General features: G+C 37.4%; 1 protein-coding gene across 1 annotated transcript in view; it reads left to right on the forward strand.

Annotated features, from left to right (window-relative positions):
* Window positions 1–16,556, forward strand: part of si:ch211-127i16.2 (probable flavin-containing monoamine oxidase A) — a 74,433-nt gene that overhangs the window by 5,222 nt on the left and 52,655 nt on the right. The window contains exons 7-8 of the mRNA XM_024298859.2: window positions 3,710–3,799; window positions 8,579–8,663. Of these exons, the coding sequence (XP_024154627.1) occupies window positions 3,710–3,799; window positions 8,579–8,663 (175 nt within the window). The remainder of the gene's footprint in view (window positions 1–3,709; window positions 3,800–8,578; window positions 8,664–16,556) is intronic.

Here is a 16,556-nt window from a genome sequence, read left to right on the forward strand (position 1 = left end):
CGTCAGAGAAGCCAATGAAGAGACTGCGGTTAGCATGGCAACAGCGAAACTCCTGAAGGAGCTTTACTTTAACTGATCCGCCTTGATAAAACTCAATTTAAATGTTGCTTTTTTTATTCTCTCCCTGCATTTTCCACACTTAACAATTAAACTTGTATGACAAAAAAGAAAGTTTTTGAACGTTTTTATTCAAGGTTTATTTCATTTCTTCTGCAAAAAATACAAATATTTGTCGTTTATAGTTCATTGAATTAAAAATGTTCAAGCAGACCAGGGCTCTGCAACCTGCGGCTCTGGAGCCACTTGTGGCTCTTTTACCTCTCCATAGTGTCTCTGTGGCTAAAGAAAATTAAAAGAATAGTTTATTTTTTATTTAGATTAGTTTAGTTTATAAATCTATGACTGAGTTGCCCTTCGAAGATAAAATATGTAAAGATTTTTACATTCCTGCTGACTTGGAGAGGTCGAGTTTGCTCTATGCTTTCTCCAGAATGCACAGATTTCAAATATGAAGCAAAAGTTTGATGTTTTATGAGTTTAAATCACATATTATCTTAAGTTGTACAGAGCTGTACAGTTATGACCTACTTTGGCACAAAATGTCTTTTATTTTGAAAGGAAATCATACGGGCTTCTGTCAAATGTGAAACATAATTTCACATTTTGAGAAAATGCTAGTTTCTCTTTATATTTCTGTTTTTTTTCATGCCAGAAAAGAAAGACAATTCATATTTATTATTGTAAAATATATTGTTTTTAATGCACAGCAGCATCAAAATAAGACTTTGTGGCTCCTACTAGATTGTAATCAGTAGAAAACATGCCCAAAATGATATTTTACTGTTAAAACGTGCAGACCCCTGGAATAAAATATGATCTAATTAATAATATCTTAACAGCAGAGGTTGCGCTAACTTTTTTTTGGATGATTAAATATCGAGTACTTTAATTATTCGCGATCACGATTGTAAGCCATCATAAATAATAGATTTTTAAAAATCACTGACAAGATAATTTTTTTTTAAAGTGTCATCAGCCAATCATCATTGTCTTTGTGAAATATGTCACTTAATTGACATGTGAATGAGCCAATCAAATATTCTCTGATTCATATGTCACTGTACGTGTGCGTTTCACTACACTGAGTAATGGAGTTCTGTCGGAACACCGTGCACTGAGGGGGAAGAGGCAACAACTGACAGTCCAGTTTATTTTTGAAGAAAATATGACTTTTAATCAAACTGTAATCTCAATTGATGTAAATTTATCAGATCAATTAAAAATAATTTTCTGATTCACTTCAGAATCTGCTTTTCATAAGTGTTTGTATTTAAGTGAATAAATATAAAAAACATTATTTTCATTTTTTTATTCAGCAAAAAATAAAATGAATTGTTTGTGTTTATATACATGATACATTTTGTTGTTTGTTTTATTTAGCAATTGTATTTTGATTTTTTTTTTGGTACCACAGACTCTTCCATTAATACTCTCAATTAATGATTTCCTGGAGGTAAATGCTTTTGGGTTTTTTTCCATGTCAATCAAAGCTTCTTGTCCAAACTAAAGAGTAAGTTTTCCTATCGACTGTTGTTTCTCGTAGGCTCCACAGTGGTATTGAGGTTTGCACTGTTGCTTCACACCAAGAAGGCCTTGACTGGATTCTCTCTGTGTGGAGTTAGTGTATTCTCCCCATGGAAGCCTCCAAACACTTGAGTCAGAGTTTGATTGGTGATTTTAAATTGTCTAAAGTGTGTGGGTGTGTGTGTGGCCTTGCTTTAGACAGTCAAACTGTTCCTGCCTTTGCCCTAAAGTAGCTGGAATAGGCTTCAGCAACCCTCGTGACCCTGTACAGGATGCAGTGAAACTAGAGGATGGATGGATTTTTTTTAATCTCCTTCAGGCTGGACTCCTACTCCGGTCATTTTTCTGCTCTTCCAAATAACAGCATTGAAAAAAGCAGCTTTTGCAGAATATGACTTCTGTTCTCCGGTCCTTGATTTCCTTTCAAACTATAAATGGTCTTTAAAGGTACTGTCTCTTGGTCATTGCCAGATTTGTACGTATTGAAAAAAAAAGTCAAAAACCGTCTGGCCCTGCGACGGGCTGGCGACCTGTCCAGGGTGTTCCCCGCCTTCGCCCCTCAGCAGCCGAGATAGGCTCCGGCACCCCCGCGACCCCGAAAGGGACAAAGCGGTTAAGAAGATGGATGGATGGAAAAACCGTCTGTGTCCCTACAGGTTGAATTGAGGTATTACCGTTGAATTTTGTCAAACCATTTAAGTTTCAGAAGTCCCACGTCATGATCTACAACTCCAGTAATGGTAACAGTCCAGCCCCCAAGCCCCACCCCTCTGACTGGATTTTCAAATTTTGGAGTCTGCCTCCAACTCCCTTGTTTGGTAACCCTTTAATGGTAATGAAGGTTCTGCTAGAGCTTAAATAGCCCTGCGGTGTAGAGTCTAGCTGTTGGTCAGATCTCTTTGTGTTGCACAAACCCTCTGAGATCTGTAGGAGGAATTCAGCTTTAGAACCCCAGATCAGAACTAAATAGGTTGAAGCTCATTTTAAGTCTTAGTCACGACTGCACTTACAGTTGTCCGAGGGCAAAAATTTGGCAAACCTGTACAGGGCACAAAGGTTGCACAAATGTTAATATCGTAGGCCACCCTGTGAACTCACAGGGCAAAAATGTCAATGCACATTTTTTTTTCTATGGGCATGCTGCCGGCGATAGCTCATAGCAAACATGTAAACAACAAATAAGGGTGAAGTAGGTGGCACATGGGTGTGTCTTTTGGATTTTTCCTTGTGTACAGCTGAGCTGTTAGAAATGTTTGTGTGGGGATCATGCAGACACTTTCGAATCATGTGGCCACCCTGTGCACAGTCATTAAGGAGCCTGCACACCTAACTAATGACTAAATGACAGCATACTTTAGTTTTTCACATAAACCCCCGACCGCTGGTTGGCAGCACAGCACACTCTTTGAGCATCTCTAGTCTTCGTTTTGTACTTGAGGTACCCACCGCAATTACAAAACGAAGAAGTACAAAATAAGTGAAGCAATGCAGTTGTGCAGCGGCTCGTGCAGGGATCTTCAACTTAAAAAAACTTGCCAAAAATTGTGCTGGTGTAGTCCTGGGATATATTGTGATATGTATCGTCAGGCACGTATCATGATATATCTTGTGATATAAGTGATATATAATGGGATATCATGGGGTATCTTGATATATCACGGTATACGCGATATGTATTATGTCACCAGACTTTTGTCATTACACACCCCTTGCGCCAACTCAGCTACTGTTAGGCAAAAGTGAGGTACACCCTGAATAGGTTACCAGTCTTTTGAAGGACCACACACTCACATGCCTTCCTAACCCCAACTTGTTGCTTTCTTCCTGTTTCATTTTTGTTTTAATGTGTCTTACACTTTTCCCCCAGTATTTTATTGCTTGAAATGCCAAGTTTTTGCTAAAATAAAGCTGCCCGTCTTAACACAGAAACTTTTCTGTAGTCCAAATCTAAGTCTGATTCATTTCCTATGTGTATTCCTCCAGATTGCAGAGCCTCACATACTTTTGCCTCTGTGTTTCCTTTTATTTTGTTAAGGATGCCCCTTCCTCATTTGCTTTTGGCATCCGAAGCTGGCACCAGCATGCTCTAAGTTTAACTTTTAGCCCGTTATCTGTCTCTCCACAGGGAGGCACCCAGCAGCTTTCGGAGTGTCTGGCAGAACGTGTCGGGTGGAAGAATGTCCGGCTGGGCTCGGCTGTGACGGCCATATGGCAGGTAGATACAGTAATGTCTCACTCAGGGACTGATGAGGCGTGACTCCGAGATAACAGCTTCCTCACTGGAGAAACAGGCCGACTCCTGTGAAAGCACTGTCTGTTCCGCCTCAGTGTCCCCTTTATCTTCGGTTCACAGACCAAGAGAATCCCTTCTACCCTGGAAACGCTCATTCTTGATCAGGATCATATCAATTTGGACTTTCCTTGAGCCAGTGAACGTTTCTATTGATCAATCCACATGATTATATTCTATTTGTGGTAATGGATTACAAAACATTCAGCAAAATTGTTTGTTAAATATCAATCATAGAAAAGCTTCTTGAATAAATTACCGAGAGCCAAAAATACATAAAAAATAAAAGGATGCTTCTGAGTTCAGTTGATTATTTTGATCAATAGTTTTTTGGCTCATTAAATATATTTTTTTAAACTGTCAAATTGACTTTTAAAATTATTTCCTAATTAAAAATTTAGGATTGTGCTAATTTTGGAATAAAAGTAAGAGAAAGTCCCTTTTTTGAATCAAGGAGTTTGCATGCTGGCATTTAAGCACAGCTGCATTCAGGTTCAACTTAATTCATTTTGATGGAAGTTTGTCTCGATGTGTCTCAACCAGATATTTTTGTTTTCTATGTTCACACCGAACGTGATTTAAACGTCAGAGGAGGCCAGTTTCAATGTAAAGTAAATGTACAGACGCGTTCAGATGTTCTGCAGCGCGTTTTGAGCATCAGTCTGGCAGGACCCTGTTGCAAGCTTTGTGGCGTGTCCAGAATTCAAGTATATGAACTTAAGTGAAGAATTTGTGTTGCATCAACCAATCAGTTCAAAACCAAAATGGAGGAGAATCTGGTCATACTCATTAAACTGGGTCACAGATAGACGGAAGTACTGCTGAAAGCAGCCATTATTCAGATGCAGCTCCTGCAGTAGATCGTGTAGCTCACCATACTGGGAGAGTCTCTGAGTGATCTCTTTACAACAAATAAACCTGATCTCTCAGCATCATCCGTGTCTTCCATGCATCAAGGATGTAATGATTCTTAATGAATTGGATAAAAAAAATGATTCAAACTCATTAATATGATCATTGTTGTAGAAAATAAAAAAAAAATAATTTGTCTCGGCCTCTGACTGAATTTAGAAATGCAGAGCTGATGACATTTCTTCATGCAGGCTCGTTGTGAATGTGCATAGTGGACCGGCTGCGTGGTCTTCATCTGCGCTCCCGTCCTAGGAAATTCCCACAGCTCATTCGGATTTAAAAGTTTGCATAAATCTGGCCCCCCAGGGTTTTGCAACCGCAAATATTAATCCAAATTCAAGTAAAAATCCAAGATTTGTGGCTCACTTTGTAACTTAATATTTTTGTCGCCACTTTACTGCAACTTTGACCAATCTACCGTAACAACATTCATGGGTGACGACGTAGCTTTGTGACTGTTTCCCTTCCGATTCCTTCCTGGAAGCCGTGCTCTTTTTTATTAACTCTCTTTAGCTCTCTGCCTTTTTTTCTCTGCAAGCTGCGCGTGAACGGTCATTTGCGCTGAGTGCGAGCGTGGGCGAGTGCGCACACAGTGGCTGAGGGGAGGGTCGCGCTCAGCAGGCGCAGGTGCGGAGTGCTCCGTCACACATGGAGCACAACATGAACCGTGTATGAAAGAATATGTAATCATGTCAGTATCATGCATAATTGTTTATTTGTATTGAATCATTTCTGTTAGCAGGAAAACAGACAGTTTGACATAAGGGGCGAAAAGAAAGTTAGAAATACTTCCATGTATTCCAGTAGCTCCTCCCACATAACCAAAGAGTCGAGTTTATGAACATATTTTTGGACAAGCATCCAACAGCAAATTGATGCACCTTAAAAGATAGGTGGTGGACGTGAATTTGTATCTCCTTCAGGGTGAACAAAGGACCCGATCTTAACTTGCAGTAAAACTTCCTGTTAAACATGAAATTATTACGTATCCAATTTCCATTGGAAAGAACTTGAGTTAGACTTATACAAAAAGCTTTCCCTTTGTTTACCCACCATCTGCAAAGTTAAGTAAACTCTAACTTCTCATGTCACTCCAAATGTTCAAGAGGCAGGGTACATCTCTGACATTTACGCAGTCTGTCTAAGTGCTAACACATGCTGGCAAACACAAAAACATTCACACTGACATTCACAGCTACAGGCAATTTACAGCTCACCTCAGCTGGGGAGCGGCACAGACTAAAACCCCGAAAAGATGTCCCAGATGGTGGGGTAGCATTCACAGGACAGTCTTTACCAAAGGAGATGGGGGTGTTTTGACTCTAAGGCTTCTTTAGAGGTTTTATCGGACTTATTTTTTATTATAGAATTTGTATCCAACTTGTTATGGTAAAAATTCACCATCCGTCAGAATTTCCATTAAAGCTTTTCATGTGAGGTCAATTTTCTCAGAAAAAAGCCTAACATAGGTTTGTTTTGGAAAACCTGAAGCATGTTTTAATATGGGCAATAATAATCATAGGGGGTAGAAGCATGAGTAAATGCTGCCATTATGCACATTAATTGAAGAAAATGTTGTAGAAAAACTTTAATGAATGTTTCATAAACTCTGGTTTACTGACATTGGATCATTAAGGTGCAATTTATCTGACAACCAGAATGGGCTGCATACATTGTTTTATATGCGTGCCATTCATGTCAGTATAAGAAAGCAGCAGGAAGTCAACGTGATTTTTTTTTTTTTTGCTCCATCTGATGAACTGAGCAGACTACTAACCAGTTTCATTTGTGTGCTAGAAAATTCAGAACCATGCAGAACCTTTGGAAGATTAATGAGTTCAGAGCGTGCACTACTGAGCCACTCACATTTAAATGAGTGAAGCATAATTTTTTAATCCATTATGTAACACAGAGTAATGCAGGGGCCGACACGGGGGTTGTCAGCTTCAGACTATACATTATTGGAGTACAGGACAGAAAATGGGAATTAGACATGACAGTTTGTCACATTTAAGGAGTCGCCCTGGACGAAACTGATGTACTCATTGTTGAACACACGTGTAACACTTTCTTCTCACAGGATCGGGCCTCGGTTTCCCAAACACAACTAAAGAAAAGAAGCAGACAACTCTAACAGGGATGCCAAAGCTTCCTTATACTCCTGCTTCCTATAAATGGTCCCAATAACCTTCATATAAATCATAATTCTGTTCAATGTATGACACATTTAGCCTGAAAAAAATCTTTAAAAAGCAAAACTTCTGTAGATTCTGAACTGAGAGCTGCAGGTGAACTATGATTGACTCAGACGTGTGTCAGTAGGTCTTCAGACCCAAAATAGAGACTGTGATATCTTTGCATTTAAGTTATTAATGAGAATACTGTAAGTATGAGAGCTGATGAGAACTGTGCAAGTATAAGGGTAGTCACTGAAGTAAAGTGTTAACTACTAAAAAATTTTATTTTTTTTAGTTTGTATGGCACAACGTCTGAAAAAGTCAAAATGATTGTCAGCATGAAACACAAAAATCATTGATTTGTTTGTGGTTTCTGTTTGAATTTATGTGTAGATTTTTCCTCTTATTTCTTTTCAGTGGCCCTGAAATGGAAATCTCATCAACAAATCATAGAAGATCACAAAAAAGCAAAACAAATAATAAAAAAAACAACTTTACCATTAAGAAATGAAAAAACAAAATTAAGAAAAAAAATAAGGAAACATTTTAGAAAATAAAAAATAATTTACAGATATCAATACGAAATGTTAAAAATTAAACAAAAGAAAAAGTAGGGATTAGAAGACATCACTGATTGGATGAAGACTTGTGTCCATCATATCAACAAAAAACTTTATTTATTTACATTTTCATTTGTGTTAGTGTACAGTGGGAAAACAAAGTATTACACAGACATAAATAAGGTCACCTCTTGAGGACAGGTCAGTTCTAACGCTGTTGTAACTATAAACAGGTACAAAGTCACTGGCCTTTTATTTATTTATTTTTTTAATGTTACTTTTTTTAACTTATTTAACGATTTTTAAGGACTAAACAATTACAAAGACACCCAAAATTTTCAACCAAAAGTTGTTTTGCATGAGGTGTGTATGATATCCCACAGTTCCGACCTCTTCTGGATTCTTGTGCTTGTTTTTTTTTTCCATTTCAGCTTCATTTCTGGAAATTACTTTTGTTTCGGGAAATGTTTCATTTTTATTTCATTTGCTTTATTTTTTTTTTTAAATTATGTTTTGTTTTCTGGAATATTTTTTTGTTTTCTAAAATGTAATGTTTTTTATTTTGATTTTCTTGCTATCATTGTGATCTTTAATATATCCTTTTGTGTTTAGAGATTACTTGAAATGATTTGCACTTCAGGGCCACCGTACTTCTCCTACACACAGAACATGTCCCGTTTGCAGATATGTGATTTCAATGAAAACCTGTTGTGAGCGTGCATTAGTCTCCGTGATGCTCGGCATGAACTCGGCCTCTTGCTTGATGACAATGAGCTCCAACACTGACACGGCTCTGAATGCTGAGAAGTACTTTTGTTCAACATTTCACCAAATACAGATTAGTATTCTGACGTAAGCAAGTTCTAAGAATAGTAGATAATTATATTATATTCTAATAAAATAGTAATACAAGAATTATTCAAATCAAACTTCACTTTTGACAGATCAGTTGGGAAGTTTCTTTCTGTGCTTTGCAAAAAAAAGAAAAATCATTGAGAAAATGGAGCAACCCACTTCAAAGCTCCTTTTTTGTGTGTTTGTAAATGTTTAAACAGGATGCAGAATGGGCCAAAGTGATGACATCCAGCGACACCTTCCTGTGCAAGGCCGTGATCGTCACTTGCCCCCCTCATTTGGCAGGTCAGTGTGCTTCTCCCACTTCTGTTGAGCTGCTGAATGAGATTCTCAGTGATGCAGAAGTCTGCTAAATGTGGCAAACTGGTCATCCAAGCAGATAAACTGATGAAATTTCTAAATCTTTTTCTGGCTTTGGGGTGTGGGAGTCACTTTGACTTAAATATGTCCCGCCTGACTTCAGACTCCTGCCTCATGAGTTGCTCGGATTAGATTTTTGAACCAGCGCAGGAGTTAAGGCCAAAACTTGAACTTGGGGCTAATGTGACATTTGTTATGGTTGGCTGTGGGAAGCTGTGAGCGGTAAACGCGTCACTACCAACTCCTCTGTGAGTAAAGTATGGACCCCTGGGGGCTTGTAATTTCTTGGGCTAGTGCCTGAAAGCTTTAACTGTACCAGTTAGCATCACAGTTACACAGCACAGGATGCTGAACATGAAACTTCGAAGGCATCAACAGAATAAATGTTGCTTAAAAAAATTAGCTTACATCTGATTATTGCCTGGCATGCAAATTGACAACATGATTTGATATTTCCCACGAGCAATGCATACTTTAATTTTGTTTATTTTTTATTTAAAGCCTGCTCTCTGGTTTCTAATTAACTGCAAGCCAAAACTTTGCTGACTTTGATTTTGATGGGGATTTCATTTTTCCCTTTCGGCATATGAGTAGTCAAGGCTTATTTCTCTGGTCCAATATTTGCGTTTTCATCTTTCCTCCATAATACCCCCATGACTCAGACGATGACCTTAAAAGCCTTTTACTCCCGGCATGTTTTTGCTTAAGAGAGCCGGCAGGAGGTTTGGTGGAAGTTTGGGAGGCACCATGCAGAAAGGTGGAGAGAGTTACAAGTAGATTGCTAGAAATCCTTAAATAGGACTCTGATATCAAATGGCCAATAAAACACATCATATTGTGAGATTCATTACATTTAATATGGATGGACTGTTTTTAGCTTTCAACTTCTTAAATGTTTTATAAGTATAATTGACATTAAAATCATAATTGCTCCTTGCACTGTAAATAATTTCACTCATTTTTACAAAAAAACTGTAAAATCATAAAAAGAAAATGATAATTTATAATTTCATCAAAGTCATAAATGTCCCAAAACAATAAATGTTATTATATAAAAAATGTCTACCATGTTTTGTACTGCCAAATAGTGACTGCATGTAAAATTTAGGGTTTTTAGTTGTAAATTATCTAATAATATACAATAAAAACAAAAAATAGCATCATAAAAATAATGATCCAAATGATAAAATATGCAACAATTTCTTGCTGAAAACATGTAACCATTAAATTTGAATCTTGGCAACCTCAGCTTTTAGTTTTTACTGATAAAAATAGAAAATGAATGTACGTCTTTGTTAAATTTGTAGACTGAGACTAGAATTTTATGGGATAAGTTTGATATTCCTACAGTAAAATTATGATCCAAATATCAACAAAAAAACTGTAAAATATAGCAATAGTAATTATTTTAAGCGTGACATAATAAGAAGTACCACAGTATATGTGACGGTAAAATTCTGGCAACTTCAGCTGGCAGTTTTCTAGTGTAAAAATGTATGTATGTCTTTGCTGATTTTACAGTGTTACACTGTATTTTTAAAGGGTAAATAAATGTTTATAGTAAAAATTAGGAGTATAGCAAAGGAAGACTGTAAAAAATATTTTACTGTAATATGTTTAATGCAACAGCTTTCTGTTCTTTTACCATAAATAAATACCACATCCTCGCTCATAACTTTAAACATGTTTTTACGGAATTGAGAACTCTTTAATGGTTTTTGCTGGATTGATCGACAGACTCTCCTCATTGATTGACAGGAGGAGAAAACAGAAATTACTGATTGGATAAATGAGATAATAACCACCGCTGGCTGTTTCCTGCGTGACTCTGCATGATAACTTTTCCTTCTTGTTTATTATGGCCAAACATTCAAAACAAAATTACTATTTAACTGAGTAAACAAAAGAGAATTGATCTATAACAGGTGTAGTGTTCTATTTAGGTTTCAAAGCAGATGAATTTCTCTATTGTAGATCAGTAAAATTACATTTCCTCATCGTTTTAAGTGGGACGACACAGAATGTGTGACTGACAAATACTGTTCGAGTTCTTTGTGTGTACATGTACACATACTCATGTGTACATGTACACACATGCACTGAAAAAAACTGTTGACATCTTTTTCTGGAGTTTTTTTTTTTTTTTTTTGGAAGACGAGGAGACAGAAGATCAATCTTTTGTTGGAACATATATATTTCTTAAAATTATTAACATTTTTTTTAATTGTCTACCAAACATGATTAATGTTGCACTCAGATCATCATTTGGTCTATTTTCAAAGCGTTCCCAGTGGTCTTTAAATTATGATTATTCTCTTTTTGAGAAAATCAAGAAACTTGTGTTGTTTTCTAGGACATAGTTTCTGCAGAGCGGCAGGAGTTCATTCGAAATCTGCCTCTAAATTGTGAGACAGACTGCAGGCGTAAGGAGAAAGAATCTCATTTCCCCTCATCCATTCGTTTACATGCTCTCCCGCTAGCTTACAGCCCAACCTAACATTACAGGAGCAACAGATATGGTGATCAATATTGGAGCTAAAGCCATACAGTCTTGAGCAAGGCTGCAGCTCAGATGAGAAAAAAGCCGTACATGGATCTATTTGTCTGCTAGTGGATCCATCACAATGGAATGTATAGCAAGCATATATTTTTTACATAACAAAAAACCTCTTTTTCAGACAAAGTTTTATTTTATTTTTGTCTGCAGTTGATTCACCGCGATTTGAATAATCAAACACTTAAGAATTACATTGGTTTTCTTTACATATGTCCTCCATTATGAGGAAAAAAACATGTTAAAAACACGATTTTCATCAGAGTGGGTCTTTAATAAAAGACTCCACAACAATAAGGTAATTTTTTCCCCGTCATTCAGCTTCTAATCTATGCTACGCTGAAGCCTGGTTTTTGCACGTCTGATTGTGATCTTTAAATAAGGCCACACACTGGGCTGCATTTAGTTTGTGAGGGCTTTTAATGTGACAGAATGGTAGATTTAATCTAAAGTAAGTGAGCTGAAACCTCAGCATGTGAGCTGAATGAATCAGAGCAGGAGGATAAATGCTTTTCTTTCTTTATTATTTAGAAAATCACTAAACTGTCAAATTGCTCTAAACATACATTATTAATCTCCACTGGTTTTGTGTCTAACGACAGATTCCAACATCTATGGCATCCAAAAATGTCACAGTTTTAAAATAAAGATTTTCTAAAAGTGCTGTGATAAATCTCATCGTTACGTTTATTTGAATAAATTCTAAGGATGGTTTAGGTAGTAAACAAACAAGGAAAATTTTACTAACAAGTCACATCACTTTACACAAACACACTAAATCAGTACAAAGAAAAAAAAATCTCATCTGGATTAAAGAGGAATTTGTTTTGCCAGGTTAGCAAGATGCTGGAGCAGAAACTAAAGATCAGTCCTTCCGTTTGGTCCTAACCTGGCAGCAGATCTGTCACTTAAAGCCTCATATTAAAAGCCAGGATCCTTAATGAGACAGGTCTGAGAGCAGTGTTCAATAATGCAGCATGGATTGCTTTAACTGGTGTGCCATCATGAAACACTTTGGCTTTAAATCAGTGCAGGCGGGCTGGCTAAGACTTTTTGAAAAGCCAAAGTCAGGTGAGTGAAAGAGAGGTCACCGCTCCAAAATAAAAGTTTGGGATGCACGAATGAGTTTGTTACTCCGTTGTCTGCGACTTTAATGTTTAATCTTGTAATATTATTCAACAATAAACATAGTGTTGTCAGGCCTCTCTTGGATGGTAAAGTTGTGTTCACTGTCAACTTCTCATGTTTGGCTCAGGCATTGTGTAAACCGATGTTGGGTGCTGGCGTCCAAATTCGGAGTCAAGAGACTGGGTGTTGAATAAATGAAAGTGTTGCTGAATTAAACACATGCACTCACAAACACGCAGAGATGATGGTTTCAGGGTTTAGAAGTCTATCATGCAGTTTAAAAGCTATTTTAAACACAAACATTTCTTTAAAGTGTTTTTTTTTTTCAGTTTGCCTTAGTTCAAAACATGGATTCAGTATAAGTGCTGTAAATGAATCTTTACTGCTTTAATTATCTCTTTTTGCCTAAAGCCTTTTACCTGAGTCACAACTGCCCTTACAGGTGGATAAAGACTGTGTGGGGGGAAAATGGGCAAGTGTGAACAGAGCATGCAGGTGGCCTGCACGATACTTGACCTGTTGGTCAACCTGTAAAGCGAAAATGTTCATGCACATTTTTTCTACGGGCATGCTGCGGGCCACAGGTCGTAGCAAACATTTAAACAGCATTACTGTCTAAAGACCCACTCCAGTGAAAATCGTCTTTTTAGTGTTTTCAACGTGTTCTTGTAGCATTTTTATCATAAAAGAGGGTCTATATAGAAGAGTTTAGGATTAAAACTGCATTTCTGAGTTTTTCTCAATTCATATTTCATTGAATCAGAAAACCGGGTGCTAGAAAATGCTCCGCTAATGTTAGCTTGAGACTATAAGCTCGTGCATCAGCACATGTACGGAGCTCTCAGCGAAAGGAAGCCAGGTTGCTCTGTGTCAACAGTCCCAACAACAAGAATTGTATTTCTAAAGAGCTACTGCTACTGCTCAAAAAATATGTCTTGAAAAATGACAAAGGCATTTTTGATTTTGACTAAAAATTGCAAAATGTATAATTTAAACTTTACTGGGAACTATTCTACAGTTGAAAGAAGTATATAGCTGGAGTGACACTGTAAGTAATAAGTGAACTCTCCATGAGCGCCCGTTAGGTGCTCTACAATACAATCACTTGTACATCATGAGTGTGTGTAATTTAAATTATCCTTACAAATACTTCACCATACACCTACCACACACATGACAATAGTATGCTCCATTAAGGTGGTCTGAAGAATCTTGAGGGAACTCCCTTAAAGATGGAGCCACACCTCTTTACAATCCTCCACCAGTCCGAACAACCCACAAACATGCAGCACTTGTACAGGTCAACCCCTATATAAATGTGTGACTTACGCACAAGTCATATACACAGGGGGGATTGACCTGTGATGTGGATTTTTGGTTTGCCTGGGCCCATGGAGGGTCGTCAACAGAAGGGCATGGTCTTAAGGGGAGCGCAGGTGTGTCGTCCAGTTCCCTTTGAGTCTCATTCAGCCACCTCAAGAGAGGTTATGTAAATGGAGCGTACCATTGTCGTGCACGTGGTTAAGTGTATCATGAAGCATTTGTAAGGCTAATGTCAGTTGCAAACACTTGACGTATGGATGATGCTGTCAAACCGTGCTCAAACACAACACTCTGAATGAATGAATGAAATGGTTTATTTCAAGCAATCAGGTAATAATACATGAAAAAACATATCACATAATGAATCACAAGTTGATCGCTTGAACTTATATAATCCCACCCCGACTCAACCATACCATTTTCTCTACATGAATTATCAATATCCGGTTCAGGACTTAATATCAAATATTTATACTCTACAATAATAGATTCAGGTAAAGGATCGTTAATATCAGTGATGTAGTAAAATTTGTGCAGATTCTATTCATCAAAGAATTATTATAATAATACAAAAAGTAATAAGTAAAAATCATCTTCATTAGTTAATGGAGAAAAAAAATCAAAATATTCTCATCCAAAAAGATAGTTGTGCAGATTGTTTTCATCAAAGAATGATTATAATAATACAAATAATAATAATAATAATAAGTCGAAAAGAAAATTTGAGCAGAATCAGTGCTACATCACAGTTAGGAACAAGTTTAAGGCCACGTAATCGTTCTTCGTTGTTATGACTACGAGACTGTGAAGGTCCCATTTTAAGGGAATTGTGCTCAAGTTCTGCAGTTAAGAATCAGGTCAAAGTTCACATTCAGCGATTTGTTGAGTTCACATTTCACATTTATTCTGCTTGAATTAAAGGTCCTCAAAGTTGTTCATAGGTTTTATTTCCAGAGGCTTCGTCAGGTCCGGTGGTCCGAGTGGTTTGACAAAGATTCTGGAGTTCTGGACCCATGTTGAATGGATCTGTTTCCTCTTGCGTAGGATTCTCGCTTGTTTAGCCGCATCAGCATGATATTTGGAGACTCTAGATGTCTGTAAAATGTCCACACAAACCACACTCTGATTGTCTAATTTCCTCAATTTCTTAACAGTCGGGCTGCACGTAAAATGTTCACTAGGACCTGTCAGCTACAGAAATGCGCATGAGTATTTTGTTCTATGGGTTCACAGAATGATTTACAACCTTCATATTTCCTGACCATTTTTTGTCCACAGATAACCCGCATCCACCCATGAGGGCAGTTATGACTAAAGCTTAACAAAACTGACACAAAGTGATGGCTGAGCCATAATGGAGGGCTTCCTCCCAACCCTTGCTAAGTAAAACAATAAAGCCTTCACCTCATGTTGGCTATCTCTAACACTGCTTTCTCGATGGATACATAGACAGCATTTGCTGTATTGTTTCTGCAGCTTCAGGTAAAACTTTTTCACCTTGACTTCTGCTGCACATTACATGAAGTTATTCGAGTTTGTGTGCCTCTGAATGTACGCTGAACAATGGTGACAGTTTCCTATAAACATTCATTTTCTGTAGGCTACTGGCCAGAAAAAGCATTCCAGCTACTTAGTTTTATTATCAAAGCCGTTCTCTGTAGAATAGAGTAAACAAAAGCCTCGCTAAAGCTATATTTCTGCTCCTTAGAAAAATACATGCATTCCTTACTCGCTGATATAAACATTCTATTAGTGAAGAAACTGCTCTGCTGTCCTTTTCAGCAAGAAACCACATTTCTTGAGCTTACTGATGCAGGAAGTTGTATCACTCCGATGTCACGATCTGTCCTCAGGACTCTGGAATTTGGTCATTCTCGGCTCTTCATAGATTTAATACTCCTGCTCTTCTCTTGTCATAGACTCTTTCCTTCATGCTCTGCATCTATAAACTGCTGTTTGAGTCAGTTTCCTTCTCCTGGTCAGTTTGCTGTCAATGTTTTTGTATGTTACAAACCTTTGTTTTGTAACTGATCAAGTTTGTGGATCACAGTTGCTGGATCTCTCTTTTTTGGACACTGCTTGATTCACTCGTCCTCAACCTTTGTGGACACATGTTCTTGGAGAACAAAGATTTAGCCTTGGACTCCTTTGCCCACCAGTGAAATTGTGAAATTTCTCCAATCTTCCACCAGATTCTTTTTCCGGTTTGGGGGGTCTACTTGCTTCAAGAGAAGCATGGCAGAATCATTTAGAATTTCACCAACCATTTACTGCAAACTGGTCTCTTCCATTTGGTATGCTTGGCTTAACACATTTCAGGATTTCCTGATGTCAAAACATATAACATATGTTGACCCTTCATCATTGGAGATTATACCAGTGACACCAAAAAACACACACTCTTTGACATACTATAAGTCTTTGCTTACAAAATTCATGTAAATCAGCTGATTATGACACAGAGAAAAGTAGCATTTCATATTAGCTTTGCACCGAAGTACAAGACATTATTAAAGTAAAGTGCTGTGTAATGGTGCAAAGCCATTTTTCTCAGCGAATTTACGTTGTGTAATCACTTCACTACCGTAAAGTGATGCATATCAATTCAATTCAATTCAATTCAATTTTATTTATATAGCCCAAAATCACAAAGAGATTTGCCTCATTGGGCTTCAAAATATAAACAATTGTTAAAAACTAAACAGACTACATAAACTGGTTATCCTTGCCCTTAGACCCTCCCTCCCGGTAAGGAAAAACTCCTAAAAAAACCTGAGTCAGGAAAAAAAGAAGAAACCTTAGGCATTCCCACA

Source organism: Oryzias melastigma, linkage group LG12, assembly GCF_002922805.2.
Source record: "Oryzias melastigma strain HK-1 linkage group LG12, ASM292280v2, whole genome shotgun sequence".
In the NCBI taxonomy this organism is placed as follows: domain Eukaryota; kingdom Metazoa; phylum Chordata; class Actinopteri; order Beloniformes; family Adrianichthyidae; genus Oryzias; species Oryzias melastigma.